General features: G+C 41.6%; 1 protein-coding gene across 1 annotated transcript in view; it reads right to left on the minus strand.

Moving 5' to 3' along the window:
• TNKS (tankyrase) overlaps nt 1-18,713 on the minus strand; it is a 121,853-nt gene that overhangs the window by 37,557 nt on the left and 65,583 nt on the right. Inside the window, exons 4-8 of the mRNA XM_085310818.1 lie at nt 18,599-18,635; nt 17,597-17,672; nt 2,884-2,978; nt 810-876; nt 170-356 (exon numbers count right to left, since the gene is read on the minus strand). Coding sequence (XP_085166944.1) covers nt 170-356; nt 810-876; nt 2,884-2,978; nt 17,597-17,672; nt 18,599-18,635 — 462 coding nt within the window. The remainder of the gene's footprint in view (nt 1-169; nt 357-809; nt 877-2,883; nt 2,979-17,596; nt 17,673-18,598; nt 18,636-18,713) is intronic.

Genomic DNA, 18,713 nt, shown 5'->3' on the forward strand with positions numbered 1-18,713 from the left:
GGCAGTACGATGGCTGGTATATTAGAGGCATCTGTGCAGTTAGACYCGAGCAGCCCAGCTGTATTTAYTCTGCTGCTTYGCATCTACTTGTGCTTGATGAGGAYGCTCACTCGAAAGGAGAGCGCCTTTTCCTATCCACCGACCGTTGTTTCGAGCTGGAAATACTCACAGGTTAGCCTCTCCCGTAGCTCCGGCGTCGGAGCCATATCGACCGCGCTCTTGCCGTGGCAGTTGACCAAGGTGGGATCCGCGCCGTGACTCAGGAGCAGGGAGCAGACCTCGACGCGGTTCTTGGACGCGGCCTCGTGCAAGGGGGTAAACTGCCAGAGGTCCATCGCATTAACGCAGGCTCCGTGCTAGGGCAGCAAAGAAAGAGCTGCATTAGCATGAAAGCATCAGCATCGACAAAAAGCTCGCAAGGTTTTCATTGCCCTAGGAAAGCCAGCTCCGTTTTTTCCTCTATATGTATATAAATGCGCATACACAAGCAAAAATGAATTTTAGAAATACACTTATAYATAAAAGCACCAATGAATCTCAACAAATTCGGAATTTCTGTACGAGTTGTTTTTAATAAGGCAGATTTTTCCAGATCTAATATTCTGGTGAAGAGATTATGTCATAAAAAAATCCCATATATACTGTACCACAGAAAGAGCTAAAGCTCCAAAGCCTCTGAAACTACGTATGGGATGTCTGAAATCTGGTATTAATGAAAAACAGATTCAGCTTTAACCCCAGTGTAAACAGTCCACGTCTAACCTAACACCTTTTAATCAGTAGTAATTACTTTCTATCCTTCCACTTACCTTAAGTAGCAACTCTGTAACTTCATAGTGTCCGTATGAACAGGCGTTGTGGAGAGGCACAAGACCACTGCAAGAGAAGAAAGAAATGACATACGTATTTAAGCATCATTTTTCAAGAAGCAGGAACTATTCTGAGAGATAGAAACAGAAATCAAATTAAATTTTAAAATTCAAATATTTAAAAATTAAGATCCACTGTCTACTGGGAAAATCCAGCCTTTTCAAGCAACGTGTTACTTGAGGGTGGAATTAAAACATCTTTCACCTAACAGGCAAGAGGTGGCTCGATCTACCATTAAGACTGGTATTAAATGCCTTTGATATGACCTTTCTTGGAGCCATGACGGGGAGGGAAAGAGGTCCCATTCCACACTGAACGCTCTGTTTCCACTTAAGTGTGCACTCCTGTTTATTTTAAATGCTGCGGGAAAGGCAAAACTCCTCGGATAACGCTAACCTAACTCCTGGCTCTACTACAAAGAATTACAAATATTCTTAGACAGTGGACTGAAATAGCTGCTCCGGACTGTGGCATGACCTGATTTAACTGCATTTTCGACAGCGCAACCTATTTCACTGTGCAAGAGACCTACAAGACGGTCCCTGTAACTTTTGTACAGCTATATCACTGGAGACTGTTCTTAAAAACAACACTGGTCAATTAAATGACCGGGGTCTAGTCATAAGCACAAGACATTATTACAAAGGAGAAAAAGAGTTTAATTAAGCCAAGCTAGGTACGGTTCAACAACGCAGCATGCGTAGCACACTGAAAACAGGGCTTAAGCTTTCACCCCGGACTTCTGGAGAAAGAGCTGTCACACATGTCTTAGTGTGCTTGAATTGCTTATGACTTGATATGAAATCAGTGTGTGGGGGGTTTTGTTCTTTGATTTTTTTTCCTCTCCACATGTTCAAGCTGAACTCAACCACTTGTCACCTGGAGATCCTTTCCAAGGACACAGCTTCAGTCTCATTAAAACACCAATCTGGGATTCTGCATCAGGTGATCAGATTTCCAAAAAGTGTGAAAAGACGAAAAATCCTTTACCAATGCTGGATCTTCCTGAACAGGCATTATGTACAGCTTCACTCCGTTTCTGTGACCTATATAACGCGTCATCATGCATTTCACAACCTCTGACAATTAAAAAAAAAAAAAGAAAAAAAGTCTCCACCACCACTGTACAGACAAAAGTGCTACAGTTCAGTCTATCTTCAAGAGTTTAAGTAGGTTTGGGACCAGTTTGGAAAAAAACAAAGACCTTCATTTAAAATATTTAACACCAGGCTAGACTCAACAGTATATAAGTAYAGAAAGTGTCTCAAGTTCATATCTCACCTCTGCAGGCTCTAAATGGAAAATGCATGCCTTGAACCAGAAGCCTGATTTCTACGACGCTGGAGCTAAGCTTTCCTACCAAACCGTCGTGAGAATTATCCCCTTAGAAATCAGAAACGTACGGCTGAGAAAATACTTATTAATTCCAGATTTCTCACTGCTGTGCCCATTTTGTTGGAACCTCACTCAGCTACCGTGCTTGCTGCAAAAATGGAATATTTTTAGCTTCTGCTACATCTTGATTTTTGCTGGCAACATCAGTCGAGATAGGTCTCTGAGGATCACACTAGTTGTGAGCACACAAATATTACTGATGTTATTTGGAGCTCCATGCATATAGCCAACAAGAGAATGAGATCACAGACAAATTTTTAAAGGCACATTTTATCTTTACCCCAATATCACTTATTGCCCCACTTTCTGTGAAATAATGGCTGAAGTCTATGATATTATAGGGTCATCTGTGCACAGAAGCCAAGAATAAGACTGGAAAAAAATATTTAAGGTGTAATAAGGGACTGAAAGGGAATATAATCACTGCTAACCTGTTGTCAGGGCTCTAACAAAAGTTTATTTATGATGGAGCACGCTCAGATTTTGGAAGCAAGTGTCTCATTCTGGGCCAGCTTTTTGAGATTATGTTGCAACAGGAAACAGAGAAATGATTCCTCATCCTGCTTTAATATAAAACCACCGCTGCTACCAGACAATAAATCAACCCATCTTACTTACCCCTTGTCCTTTGCGTGAACATCCGCCCCGTGCTGAAGCAGAAGTTGGACTATTCGAACTCTGTTATAACCTGCTGCTAGGTGCAAAGGAGTGGACTGCAAAGAAAAACAAAACCAGATGGAGAGATGAGAATCTCCATTTTTACACCCTACACTTCACTCACTGCCATTTAACTACTCTTTATGTACTCTTACAGGATATCCTCGGGGAAGCTATGCTTCCCTTTTGTTATTAGCTAAGTTTATAAATACACACCATATGCCAAGTTAATGTTCCTTAAGGTGGGGAAAGATCCAGGCACCCCCAAGAGCAATTAGAAACTCATCACACAGGTTTAATTTAAACAATGACTCAATATTTTTCCTTGAAGTTGCATGGGCAAACTTGTGCATAAGCAGTTCAGGCTGCAGGTTACAAAAGTGCTCGGATTTTTACATCTACCTACAAAGAGGTATCGTTTGAGTGGCGTAGCAGGGACGTTTGCCTTCAGCTCTGCACCAAAAAGCAGCAGGAGCTTGTGGGTGTTCAGTACTATGGTGCGGTAAGAGAGACACGAGCAYGTGCACACACAGAGCAAAATGCACTCGGTTTGCACAATTTCCTGCAAAACACATCCCTGCAGCAGCAATGCACCTTGCTGCTTAAACCTCGCACAGTAAATACACCCTTTCTCCTTAGCTAAATAATAAGYATTTTAATTGAAAGCTTTTGAAGCTGACGGCAGTGGCTCCCCTTGAAGTTTAATCATCTCAAAAGCTTTTTACAGTGARGGAAATTGGGGGTGCTGTATTAGTTTTAGTTTGAAGGAATTAATTTCTCACACTAACGTGTGCCATGATTTCTGCCTTCCCAAGGCGGAGGAAKCAGAGGACTTTCAAGGGATTTTTGTTGCCATTTATTCTCCAACACACAATCGAACAAGGAGATTTTATTACAGTAAAACCYCGTGCATAAAACAGCTTGAACACTCAGCAAGACTTGCTTATTCACAGTATCCAGCCAAGCCTAGATATACTGTAGGCATTAAAACATCATTATAGAGTATTTCACGTGAGACATCACGTTCCCTCTGTTATCAAGACAAAAAAGTCGAGACAGAAATAGGCTCATCRCTGCTTCCCCTAAACAGCAGAGGTGTTACAAGTACCTAAATGGTACGCATAGCTGGCTTCTGCATATCAAACGCTAATCAAAGGGTAGATAAAGATGATGCCACCATTGATATTAGCTGAGCACTTCAGCACTGTTTATCCTGATAGTTGCTTCGGTCAGGTTACTAAATCCAGCTTATCTGAGCAGAATTAGTAACTCAGAAAACCTGAAAAGAACCTAAACTGGATTGGTGAAAAGCTACAGCCTACCRAAGGCATAAAACTCTGCAGGAGCCTGGAGCAACGACTGGGTTTGGGAGCGAGACGCAGGATTCTACAACCTCGCTGTGATTAGAGTCTCTGCACCCCGTTCCCAGCTCCGTATTATTTCTAAAACGATGGCAGACTTCCCAGACAAACCTTCGCTCGTCTTCAAGGTTATTATTAGGGATGTTCTCAACAGAGATGTACCCACCCTGGAATCTTGTCCATAGCTTAAAATTAAAAGAAAAATCATTATGCCTCAAGCACATACTGTGCATTTTGTATTTTTGGGGTTATTAGACCTGCTTTTGCCAAAGAATTCCTTAAAAAAAGAACCCCCCCAACCTGGTCTACTGTATCAGAGTCCACAAGTCACTGGTGACAGAGGCTCTTCAAGTTTGCTAAAGGCACTTACAAACRTTTCACTTAGGCACGCTTCAACGAGGACGAAGCAGGAAGGCCCTAGTGCAATGATTTTTTTAAGGACTTCTCTCCCTTTCTCAGGAGAAACACCACTAAATAATAGGACAGATTTAATATTTAACAAATACTGACCTGGCATTACAAGCTTGCATGCTAATCACAGAAACAAAGGACCTCCGAGATAAGCGTCACACTACGCAAACTAGTCATTATATGGGATTACCAATCCCTCTATCTCCCGAAAGAATTAAATGAATGATGGTAGTAAAGAGTGCTGTTTAACACACAGTTTCCATAGCACTCAAAAACTAGTAACCACCTATCATAAAACAGCAGTATTGTATACCGCACTGCACCTGCAATGTGTATCAATCCAACCACTTCRTATTAATAAAAGAGATTAAATTGAGCTATCAATTAACCCCCTTCTCCCTTGTCTTGCAATACCTGGCAAGAGACCTACAGAGAAGAATCCCTAGAGGGCACTTGCCTTCAAAGACTCACAGTCACAATTACCAAGCCAATCATACAAGTCATTCTTACTTGCTAGTGTAATTAAGAGTACAACTCCATTTTTATTAAGTAAAATAGGCCCTCGTGCAAGAAGCTCACGTTATTTTAAAGTCTTAGGGCAGCTGTAATTGAGTCAAAGYAGATACACCACGTTTAAATAAAGATCACTGTATACAAGGTGGCAATCACTGCCAACTCGTATATCTGCAATTCGTACTGGTGCAGATGGTTTTGCTTGTAGCCCTTTTGAAAATGTGTTGCCTGGGAATACGAGAAGGGAATTTTTTATATTAAAAAAAAAGTATATAAAACAGTTYGGTATTATTCTCACTGAGCCTTATTTTCATGCTGCTTTGTTAGCACTTGCAGATTTGATGACCGTCTGCTCAAGGTCATCGGCCTTTAGACTTGCATCAAAACAAAGGTGTGCCAAGAAATCACCCACGCTGCAGGCTGCCGAGCTGCTCCTACTGAAAACAGAAAACTATATATGTGTATGTATATGCATGAACACACATACAGTCAATCTCCCATCCCAACATTTAAAACTTTGCTGGATGAAAGCTCCATGTTGCAAGCAACCAGAGATCATTTGACCACCACCACTGTCTCCTCTGAAGGAACAACTGCAATCACGTCCAGCTGTCTGGASATACTCACTGCTTAAGAAGATCGTGAGTTACTGGATATAAGCATGCCTATACACAATCAGATACTCGCATTTTCTTATCTGTCAAGTAGGATGGAGGAAAGAGGGAAAAAGAGTATTAAGCACATGATTCAAGCAGATTTTTCTTCCTCTCAAACATAAATATTATGTTCACACACCCTTCAAATTGCAGTCAGCAATTGCAAGAATTAATCCAAACAAAAAGGAAGTTCTTACTACACTGTGACAACGTTCAGATTACTGGAAGCATCAGTGCACTARAGAGAGTCTTTTTGTATCTTGTATGCTTTTTCATTTTGCTCTTGCTGGTTAAATACTGGCAAAGAGGGAAAGTGAAGGTTTTTCTGCTTTATGTCATTAAAAACGTAGCATGATATCCTGACTCCAAAATGACTATTCAAATCTGGCACACTAAGGAAAAAAAAAAAAAAAAAAAAACAAAACACTCTTGCAGGCAGGCAAACAACTCCCTCTTCCTTGGGTTACAATTTATGACCGAGCGGTTCTTTGCAATCACAGCCTGCTCGATGCTGTTCTCTTACCGAGTCCTCTAAAACGAACCGCATCAATCACGAGCGTCTACCGGGAACCCATTCCAGGAGCAGGCGGAGCAGCTCCTGCAGCTGCTTGAGGACGCTGATTAATAGCACGAGAAAAAAAGTTGCAGCAGCATTACAGYCAAGGATAGACATTCCCGAGCCTTTGCACCACGGAAATGAGCAGGCTTCTCCTTTGCCTCCTAGCTACCAGCTTGCCCAGGATGTCTTGTGTGCTCATTTTAAGCAGCGTGCCCATYTTGCTCCTTTTGTTTTTATACTTGGTTGCAAACTTTCTCAGAGGAGAGCGGAAGGGAGGGAAACAAAACAAAACAACAAATCATCTCGTTGCTATTTGTTAGGTATCTTACAGAGAAAGAAGGCTCCTAATCTCAGCAAGAGAARGATGCTTCTAACGAACATGCAAAGGGCTGCACTTAGCCAGCACGTGGCTTGCAACCTTCAGCCATCCACGCTGCGCAACTTCCCCCRTCATTTTAGAGCACTGCTATGCTCCTTCATTTCATGGTTGACAGCTACCCTTTAGGGACAAGCTTACAGACGTGGCCCCAGGAAAGCAAGTCAAATCCGACTGCTCACTGTAGACRAGCTAGCTGCAATAAGCTTAAACCCTAGAGACAAATCACAGCGATGATGAAGTTAAACTATTTTTCTTATATAAAAAGAACAAACAAACAAAAAGACCCCAGAAAACCAGTATCAAACAGACAAGGATTAAGAAGCGAGTAAGGAAGACGTTTCTCACTCTACTGCATTTCCAGTAGTAAATTAATTTCATTRCCTCATCCTCTGAACACAACCCACAGTACCCAACTGGACTGTTGCGCAGAACCCAGTTTAGTCAAATCCAGAAAACCATCATGGCACAAATTTCATATGCTGCTTTATAACAGCTAACTAGAGTAAAAATGAAAACCAAACCAAACCAAATGCAATAAAACCCCACCTAAAATATCTGCACTAAAGAGAAATTCTTCCCTGTGCCTGAATACCTTYGGAAACGTATTCAGGTATCGTATCACCAGGGACGTGGCACAAAGCATCAGGAAGGTCAGGAATCATGAAGAGTCTACCTCCTGGAAGCACACGGAAACACCTGCCAACTACTAAGCGTTGCTCCGTAGATCACAGATGGGAGAAACGTTCCTTCTCGTATTCAGCCATGCAGAGACCACAGCTGGAATGTTGTTTTCAAATTGCTGGCCAAGCAGGCTTGGATAAACCGGTGGAAGAGACAAGAACACGTAACAAAGGAGAAAYGGCAACAATTGTTAAAATGGCTGAAGAGTCAAAAAAAAAAAACACATACAGGAAAAAGGGAAGTGTGTGCTTTCACTTTTCTACTCAGGAATGTCTCCAGCTAGCATAAAAATCTTGCCACCGCAGAGAAGGAGGGTAAGCAGAGGCAAGCAAGATAGACCCCAAAGCAGCAGAGGATAAGAGGAAGAGACGGTTCTAACAAGAGGAGAGAAAACACGTGAGCACTGCAGCACCACATGAGAAAAGATCATCTGCTCAGAGGTAGACTTGAGAGGGATGTTTGAGAGAAGACCATGCGAAGCCCTTACTAAATCCCACTATAGAAGCCCAATCTTCCTGCCCAGTGGGTTTCTCYGGACAATGACACCTGATGTTCAAAATTACAGAGATCGCTACCCAGGACACCAGGGAAGGGAAATCCTTACCTTACGTAGATGCCTTCTGGAGCTGTTTTCCTAACTGTGGCAAATCGGAAGAGGAAATAACTCAAGTTTTTCTGATTACTTCACAGATGAGGAAACAAAGTCAAACCTCAATGAGTGTCATTACCTACTAGAAAAACACCAGGGTTTGACTGGAGGCCAAAACAAGATGCACTGGGAGACAAAGGCAGTAATCACRGTCATAATGAACTCTAAAATCAAAATTCAATCTAATATAAGTGAAAAAGTAGATACAGAAAAGGAATAAAAGAGATCTCAACTCTCCAAATGTTAATTAAGTTCCCTAATCTCTCCAGATTAAATTGCTGCCATCACCTTCTGAATGAGTGTTCACAGACCAAACCTAGAAGCGGAGATCAAAGCAGAAACAGTAACTGGGCTGGGAGAAGCATTTAATCTTTGAGCAGGAACCAACATCCTTACCTTTGATCCTGGCATTTTAGAAATAGCAAGGCCCATAAAGAGGGCCCTAGTGATCCCTGACCTCTTCTTAAATAAGAATTTAGAAGGAAAAAACAAAATCCAGTTCCTGAAGCTTTTCTGCATTTGCATGCATACCCACGACCCATTAGGTAGGACAATCCACAGAGGATGTGTCAGAAAAGCAGAGCAATACCTTTCGCATAAGCTTGCAATATTCTCAGAAAATTGTCTCGTAGGAGAATCTCTTTCATTTCTACATGCAAATGAGAGAGGTTGGGCTGGGGATTCCAGATTCAGAAGTGCTGAAGAGTGCTCCAGCAAAGCACAGAGACAGACTTTGAGATGAATTATCAGGGAAGCAGAGGCATGCACRCTGCTTCTTTGGTGATGGATGCTGGCATCAGAGGAAGGAGCAGCTTGCTGAGCTACAGAAGAGTGAAATTATAGTGCAGACCCACTTGCTTCTCCTAAGAGAATGCTGCTAATATCATTTAATACTGAAGAGAGAYGTACGCTCCCTTGGAAGACATGGCAGAACATTACATGGAAACTGCTTGCAAAATGTTGCATTCAGGATGATCGCTTTCCGCAGTTTCTTCTTTCTGTCATCAAAAAATGGACAAGTCTGAGGGGAAACACTGAGGCATGGCTRGCTCTTGGTAAGGCAAAGGCAAGAAAGGGAACAAACTGCCTCCACAGTGTTACGAACTAAAGCCATCAGAGGGTATTCAAGCAGCTAGTACTTCAAGGAGCAGCTGCCAACACCTGCCACGTAGAGAACCAGCTAACATGGGTTGGTGGACCAAACACATAGGCATCAATTCTTTCACGTCAACAGTTGCAGCTTTTATTYGTTTGGAACCTGTGATATAAACTCAGCGTACAGGGAACAAGAGATGCTACTTCTGCCGGCCTGACCTAGCAGGAGATGACAGCCAAGTTCCTGCAGAGTTTTCGCAAGCGTCTTGGCGCCAAGCAGCACGGTCCACAGCCCAAGTCGTCAGCCTGCCAATCTTGCCAAACTGCGAGGCACAAGAGCCTAACGCTCCAGGAGAATAGGACGAGACAACTTTCTTCCCTCTTCCAGCACAAATACCTACATCTTTATCTGTCCTGTCAGCCTGTGTCAGAAACTGTAAAGCTTATTCACTAACTATTTGTTCAGACTGTTTTTAACGAAACATTTTGGTTGTTGCTCTGGCAGCATAAACAAATATTAACAGGAGGCTCCTCTCCAAAAAGCCATGGCAGATGATTGGGAAAGGCCTGCACAGAGTGTTAAAATAATCCAAGAAGGAAGCCTGCCAAAACAGCGGAGAACCAAGACTCTGCCACATTCTTCGCTGTCTTGGTTTCCTTCCTTTCCATTTACCATCAAAAAAAAAATGTTTATTCTGTTTTTTTATATATATATATATATATGTATATCTTGTGATTTTTACTGCCTCTCTCTCTTTCTCTTTATATATTTACCTTGTTCTTCCTCCTTCCCCYTCAGACTGGAAACACCACAGGGTTCAGTTTATAAGATTTTCACTAGTATTGAAATCATTAAGACRGCAGGAAAAATTCCCAGAATATATTCATTTGACTGTTCCTTCTACCAACCTGAGATTCAAGCGAGCACTTCAGTCATTTTATTGAATGCAGGTTCAGAATGAACTTTGCTARGAACGATGCTTGTAAAATGACTGCCTTTCAGCTTCAGCGCTCAGAGGGAAATAAAAAAAATATTTATGCTCAGTATTATGGAATCAGATTAATATAAAAAGATCTAAAATAATTCACAAAATTAGATTTACCAAATGCTCTTTGTGCGTTACAGTGATAACTTGCAAGGTTTTKAATTTAATGCCTTTATAATCCAGGCAAGTAGATTTCCGTGCTCTTGTGCTGAACTAACACAGCCTTGCAAAAGAAGGCAAAAAGACGACCGAAAGTGTGTCTTGTGCTTTGTTTTAGCATGCTTCAAAATTGAAAAGTTACAGTTATTRAATATAAATATTCTAAACAATTTCACCTACCAGAAATAGGTCTATTTTATTAGTAGAAATGTATCACAAATGCTATGCTTAGAAAAGATGAATCAAGTAACCTCAACTTGCTGGTTCACCTAAGACGAGGTGATCAAGGACACAGTCGTTCATCATGAGCTACAACGGCACGTTTTGTCATTCCTCCCCCTTTTATTTTGCATCTTCTGCCTGCTCAGCCAAGCTACACAACGGTGTTGGAAATGATTAGGTAAATAAGTCTGTCCTTACATATAAGTAYGTGCAGTTCTTTTCTTCTAGAATTAAGCTGATCACTCTAAATTCTCCAGATAAGTTATGAAGTCAGTGATGGGGTTATATTAGCAACTGATGGTGCAGAAACAGSGGTTGAGAACAGAATGGCTTTGGGAGATTCCAGTACAGATTGGCTGAATATCACACCAGGATGGAAAGTTTGGATGTGATCAGTGACTGYTTGATGGAGAAGCTGGCTAGGGAGGCCACAAGAACAAACACAGCTACCGAGTTGGTGATAAGTAACAAGATCTAGTTCAAAACTCACCGTGCAAGCGGCTCTGCGACAGTGACTAATGTGCTCGTATTCAGCTTCCCTATAGAAGCAGCAATGGATTAAGTTAAAATAATAATTAAAAAAATCCACCATTGCTAACCTAACCTTCGAAAAGGGAAAAACAAACAAACAAAACAAGAAATCAAAAGCATCATAAGCTCCAGCATATTAAAGGTTAAAAAAAATGCAGACAACAAAATTGTTTGAATGATGATTAGTGAAAGAAATTCAAAGGAGTAATAAATTCTTCTTCCATCCCACCAGGAGCACCAAATCCACCAGTGAGCTTGTGTGAAGAGGCAATGCCAGCTCCAGACCTGTGGAAATGATGCACCTGGAGGGGAAAAAGCATCATGGAGGAGCTAAACAAGTTCTTTGCATGGTTGGAAGAAACAGAGGCAATTCTCACATCAGGACACTAGTGAGTGAGTTTGTGTCTTTGGGAGCACGTGGGGCCTAGACAAAGGATCTGGCTAGAAATGAAGTAAGCATGAAAGAGGTACCAGTCCCCATGATCAGAATGAACACCAACAAATCCCCAGGATGGGATGGCATTGATCCACAAGTACTGAGAGCTCAAGGATGAAAGAGGTGAGTTACTAGTTGTATGTGACCATCACTAAAAACTGTCTCAGTTCCTGAAGGCTGGGAAGTTGTAAATGTAATGTCAGGTATTAGAAGAGGCTTTGGGAAACTACAGGTCTGTAATTTTATGTCTGTACCCAGAAAAATATGACAACAGTTAAAACAAGCAGATAAACACGATCTCCTTGGGAAGGGTCAACGCAAATGCTATTAAGAGAAATTCCACCTTGCACACCTTGTGGAGATCTCTGAAGCAGTCAGCAAGCAAGGATGTGCATAAGGGTAGCTTAGTAGATACGGTCTACTTGGGTATCCAAAAGGTTTTTGACCRACTCCTAGCCAGCACTTTTTAAGGAAGATGACAACACATCCTGACATGGACACGCAGTAGGACGCAAAGACGGGAAACTGAGGGTGCAGCCAAACGCTCAGTCTGACAATAGAGAGAAGCCATGCGACGACTCCTTCCGCTCCTCACCCCGCCATCATTTTTCACTGCAGACAAACCACAAGACTGGAGACTTCTGATCTATCTGCCAACAACACGAACAACGTMTATAAGCAGGAAAGCTAACAAAAGCTTGAGGAAGATAAAATGTTAATTGTGACATAAAATATACATGGCAGACRAATATACACCTGCGTAGAGTACATGCAGAAATTTAGATACACCCTTGGATATGACAAAATACCTTGGGCTAGGTATCTGGTCACAARTCTCTTGCTCAAATAGGCAGCTTCTGACTGTAGAAAAGCATTCTCAAAACATTTAAGCAACACGCTTGTTACTGCATGTGAATTTTTAATTATTTCTTCCAAAAGATGTTCAAAAATTCATTTGAATATAATCTGTACATCATAAATTTACAGTACTAGCAGACATACTGGTTCATGTGGAATTAATTCTGGTTTTTATTACTGAAACAATGGAAAAACGCAGACAAATGCAAAGGTTTATAGTGTCACTAGCATATAATTTGATCACAAATCTTGCAGTACATGTTGTTTGTTTTCAAMTCCTATCTGCTAGAGGCAAGCTGATTACAACAGAACTTCAACCTCTGCTGAAGTTTCTAGGCTTAATAACAGTAGAGGAAAAGCTTATGAAAACATGGATCGATTGCTCCATGCAGGTTCAGAAATTGGAAAGCAAGCCGCTTTTCTTCTGTACTGCCGAATTTTTCAGAGAAATGGCTGAGAACAGTCAAACTTTTGAAGCAGAGGCTGGCAAATCCACTTACCAGCAGCAAATTGAAGCCTCTTCCTGGTAAGAGGAGACATAACTCACTTGATGTTGTTAGAATTCAATTTCTATTTATCAGCCCTCTGCTTACAGGCTGATCAAGCTGGCTGCACATGCCAAAGAAGAAAGAAAGGAGGGAAAAGGAGGAAGCCGCACTCCCACCCAACAGAAAGTTAACCTCCATCAAAGATGTACCMCAGTAGGATCTGAGGAGGCATCATGCTATCTTCACTCCAGCCTCCCACAGACTGTGGCCATGCACGCACAATCTTGTAGATGGGYCACTTCAAGCTGGGGTTGCTGGTACAAAACACCGCGTTGCAGACCGCTTCAGAGTAGAATTTCTTGCATTGTCACCCTGCATCCAGGAACCTGGGCTACGCTGCAGGTAGCAAAATGAACACCTGTACGTCAGGCGGGAATGGGCTACAGGGAAGTGGCCTCAGTCACCTTCAGAAGGCGAGCAGGGTCTTCTCGGCCTCCAAGGTTTAGCGCGAAGGCCTGCCACTGCAATTCTGCGTCTAGGCTTGGAAATTCTACGTCTAGACTGGAAAGAGAGGCACAACAGCATGCACCAAAGAGACTGGTACTGTGTAAACTGTAAGGATTAGAAATTGGGAATGGGCATTAGGAACCAAGAGAGTCTTCCAGTGATGGACAACTGAGCATATTAGCTCCAGCATGATCCGAGCATGTGTAAGGAAATAGAGGTGCAGGATACCATATAAACAGCAGAAATCCAATCTCAAAACAAAAATCCAGCCCCTCATTGCTAATAACTACCAGGTTGGCAGGAGGCAGTTCACTCCAGAGAGCTGTCCAGAAATCATGTGGGAAGCCTGTCTCGTAGAGAGGAGCTTTTTCCTTCTTAGTGCACACATACTTCTGTATTTAAAGAAAACATTCCACAGAACAGCTTTCCAAGGGAAATGACTGAGCTAAGAGATGGTTTTAGCTCAGTTTGCAACCAGGCTACGTTTTTATTTAACAGCCTTTTCTCATGCCACTAACTAGTAGTTTATGGAAGCTGTGATTATTGTAACAAGACAGAAATATAGCTCCCAGGACAAATTAATAAAGCTTTAGCTTCCAGTAACAGGTAGGACACTGTTACTTTAAAATATTCAAAAGCAAGTCTTGGAAAAATTCACCCAAAATTGAATCTTGAAAAAGCTCCATTTTGACAGAGGAAATATTCTGTGAAGCTCTCCAAGGAGAAGCAACGTAGCACGCAAATCTTATGCCACACATAACATCAGACTAACAGTTCTGAGATTTTTCAATGTCATCTTAAAAAAAAAAAAAAAAAAAAAGGCAAAACTAAATGGCAGTAAATGACTAGCATCTTTCAACCCAACCATTTCCTTTTATAAAGCAAACACAACAGGACATAGTCACGGAGGGAGGGGGAAAAAAAACATGGTTCTTCTGGTGAAATCTTACTCTTGCATAACACCTTCACTTACACATACTGCACTGTATAGTCTGCCCTGCATAGCTCAGTATATGTGCATCACTACGTGTACTCACATATATTCTGACATATAAGGCAATATTTGCTCAAAATCACTTTTACCCTACTTTTATACAGCGACTTTTAATAGCTGTTTCTCTGAGATAGCATTGCCAATTTTCCTTGGTCATYGGAACAAAACCCCGTAAAGTTACGCTGATGCTGGTTATTCAGGAATGCTTTAGCAGTAGATGTGTAAGAATTGTTGTTTTCTTCTGCACATGCTCCTCCTGCCTTTCTCACTCCACCAAATAATTGTAAGAGGAGCAACAAAGTGCAAATTCCTTCTCCGGGCGACAGCTGGGAGATGCTCAGGAACGTGAACATCTTAACAGTGCTCACGTAATCTGTCTAAACTTCGACTTGGCAGGGAAGAAGCAAGTTTAGYTTTCATCCCTATTCAATCTTTGACCTCCAGGCTGAATGAACGCATGGAGAGATGGCATCAGCGCCAGCTGTAACYGTTTCAGCAGCACGGACACCTACTAGCTAGGAATCAGACCCTGGGTACCAATATGTTTCAAAGAGGCTGTAAAAAGTACTCAACCTGCAGTAAGTCTCGGTTACTCCCTATCTGAGTATTCCGCACAAGAGATCCCAATAAAAATAAACTGCATAAAGCAATGAAGTGAGCAACACTGGCATTAATAATATTCTGACTATTTGGTCCGCAGTTCTAGCGCAATGGCTGTTAGCTGCCGAATTCCAGGCAACTCCCACTCCCAAGCAYAGAAAATGTCGATGTCTGCTGTTAYATGGGAAAAATAATTACCYGTTCATCACTGGGACCCAATTTCCTCACCTACAAAGCTAAACGGTCGCCTTGGAAGAACGGAGCTGGCCGGACGTCTGAGAAACGGGCAAAGCYGAGGAACGCGCAAACCACGGCAAGGCTCACGAGCTTCTGGCCGAGTCCACGCTGCGGAGGAGGCTGATGCAGAGATCCCAGGCCGCCCTGYGCCTGGGCTTGCCAGGTTGTGCTCCGGCAGCAGCGCGCCCGAGATGCTGAGCTTTGCCTCTCTAACGAGGCTTTCCACGCGCAGGTGAACTGCATCTCRACTTGGTACGGTTCACATCCGACTAGCTCAGACGCTTCTGCGCCCAGGTCACTTGCTGGACTGGGTCTGTTTGCACTTCCTTAAGGATGCACTTCGGTCACCCCATCCCAGGGGAAGTGTGCAGCTTGCAGATCTCAAGGGATCTGCAAAAGGTAACTAAGCACAGCAACCGTATATTTGCTATGGAGGGGTCTGTGCCTCCATTAGAGAGCATCAAGGTATACGAATTTAAAAATATATATGTTTAAAAAGATTGAAATCACTGAGCCAGAGGAATGCAAAATCCAACTTCCAAAATGAACAGAGTTCCAGCTTCCGTAAATCACTGTAGATTAACTGGAAGCAAACACTGCCACACCAGAGACTTTAGTTTAGAAGATGCTGTGCTGTAGGCTGAAAAGTTCACTTAATTTGCAGCACAGCTTAAAAAGATTAAACCCCAAATCATCTTGTAGTAAGGACATGAAAACTGTGCCTTAAAAATAAAATACTTAACAGTTATATAGCACCCTTGTTATGGGGAATTATTTCACCTTAAACATTCTGTACATTTATGTTGAAAGAAATACATCTAGTAGACATCAACATAAAAAATAATTAAAATCAATGGTAAGCCAGTTTAATTCTTAMCATATTTTAATAACCAATGTGTTTACCAACAACCAAACACAAAGCCCAATTATCAGTGCCCACATTGATTAATTTTAAATGCAATATGCTTTCTGGGCTTTGCACATAAATTCTCAAACCAATTCAGAGGCTGCGATAATACATAAATAATCTCCACTAGCTTAATAAGATTTTAAAAATATTTTTTCACTTTGGAGCAATAAATATTCTAGATGGCATCTCCGTAAGGGCTTATTCCTCTCCTTGTTGACAGCAATCACAACTCTGCCTTTGGCCTTAGATCATTAGTGATGGGGACTCAGTTACTCAGAAATGCGCTGCTGTATATCACAGCACTTAATTATAACAACACATAAGAATATCTAACTGCAATCTCCTGTGAACAGTGAAGTCCTTAAAAAARAAAAAGAAAAAAAAGGAAAAAGAAAAGGGAAACCAAGACCTACAGGTGATATGCTTATTTTAAAATACCAGGTACTGGTATTCAAGAGCCATTTAAAAAAAATCTGTTAAAAGACGACTATTTTGACATGGGAAATTTTTCCACATTCTTTTAGTGAACGCGTCTTTGCATGAAAAGGCAACACAAACCGCCGCGGCTCCACGGCTTTCAACGGAGAACTGCAGAACGGGCAGCCGTTTATGCCACGCTTTAACGCACTGCACAGAAATAAAAGAGGGGGGAAAAATTAAGGAAAAACTGCCAGGCTTTTCTTTCTCCAGCTCAAGAGCTGGAGAGGGAGCTGCACCATTGCATGCGAGAGACCTTTTCACCAGGCGCAGACCGAGAACGTTCTGGCAGAAGGTAAATAAATAAATAAATGAACACCGAAAGTTTGTGGCTCCAACAGTCTACACAGACCAGCGTGCGGTTATAATCCAGACCTCTAAAATGTCATAAATCATACGACCCGCTTCTCATGGCATGCATCCCTCCTTCCTCCAGTTTCAGCCTCATTCTTGATTCCCCTCGTTCAAACCTCCCCGACAGAGAGAGTCGAACRCAACAAGAAGGTCAAAGTGAAGAAAATGCGGAAGGTATTAATCATATCAATATACCATCAGCCAAAAGCTGCAGAGCATCAGGAGCTGAAAATAATACTAGCCTCCTTGCCTAGCTAATATTAAACACAGAGAGCAAAAGACCCTTTTCTCCCTCTATTTCTTGCATCTGCAGCAGTGCATTTTGTTTTTCATATCAAAGGTTCTAGGGTTTCGCTTTAGGTGGATGCTGGGGTCTGACATTTAAAAGAAATGACACATTCAAAATCCATGTCTGCTAACAGTTGAGCCTGTCACAGCAGCCAGGATCAAGGAAAATGGCATTTAATATGATCGTGGAGGGGGGGGGGACGACACCGACATTGCTTAGGTTGCACCCATATACCACAGCTTGGTTTATACAGCTATGCTTCCAAATATGGTTAAATTCATCTTTCTGGAAAAACAGAAGAAGAAAACAGGTATTTACTTACTTTACGCCCATCACTTGCATGGCAGTTCACATTTAAAGGAGTCAATAAAGCCATCAGTTTTTCTTCATTACCGCTCCTGTAAATGGAGAGGAGGGGATTAGGAAAAGGGGTGGTGGTGGGGGGGGGAGAAAATAAAAAGACATGGCTCTTTGCAAAAAAATTTACTAAGGAGCTAGATATGAAGCTATCATATACTGATACTTTTAGTCTGCCCAAAAGAATGTCAAATGGCCAAAGGACCTTCCAAATATTTCAAAACCAAAGGTAAATATAAGAAAGAATATTCAATTTGCAGCTATGAATGTTATAATTAAATCACGCAAAAACACCTCTCGGTATCTCTTCTTTTACCTCATCCTCTATTTCATTCCCTTAATTTTACAGATCTGCTGAAAGCCATTTTCTGAATTAAATGCTAGTTAGCAATAAGCCCTCACAGCCTATGGCTCATAAAATTCATAATAACTACATAACAATACCAAGATATTTTTTTAAAAAGGCAAACAGCCTAAGAACAACCATTTTTGAGCTCTCATAGAGAGGGATAAAAGCATCTCTAGCATACAAGATTGAACTTCACATCTTTTGTATAGGCTTCCTTTTGCTCTGTTCCGATAGGAAATATTTTGAAAATAACCTTTAAGGTAGAAAAGTAAAATAAAAAAGAAAAAAAATCCAGTATTCAATTTGCCCCTAAAGAAAAAAAAAAAGCAGTCACAAAACGATAAATGGGATTTAAGCAGCTTAAAGCAAAAACTCAATTATTATTAACCTTATAACCACCACGGTGGGGGGATTTCAATTACATAAACAGACTTTGSCATTTGCACCAGACTGGAAAGTCCGAGCAGATTTACGCTAACGAAGCGGTTCCTTTTTGCACCATTGCGTGGAAAAGGCAACGAGAAAACACTATAGGTTTAAATATCCCTTGTCCTCTTTATTTTATCCCCCACCACCACCCCTGCTCAGATATGCTTTATATTCCAAAGCGGCACTCACCTAGCAGCTTCCAGGAGTTCGTCCTTCTTGTATTCACCTAAATGATTGCAAAATATCATGCTGTTAGCATTTGGCAGAAGACAGATTAAGAAACGCAGGGGGAAGCAAAGACAGA

Source organism: Rhea americana, unplaced genomic scaffold (genome assembly GCF_003343005.1).
Source record: "Rhea americana isolate MKP2758 unplaced genomic scaffold, rheAme1 scaffold_326, whole genome shotgun sequence".
NCBI lineage: Eukaryota > Metazoa > Chordata > Aves > Rheiformes > Rheidae > Rhea > Rhea americana.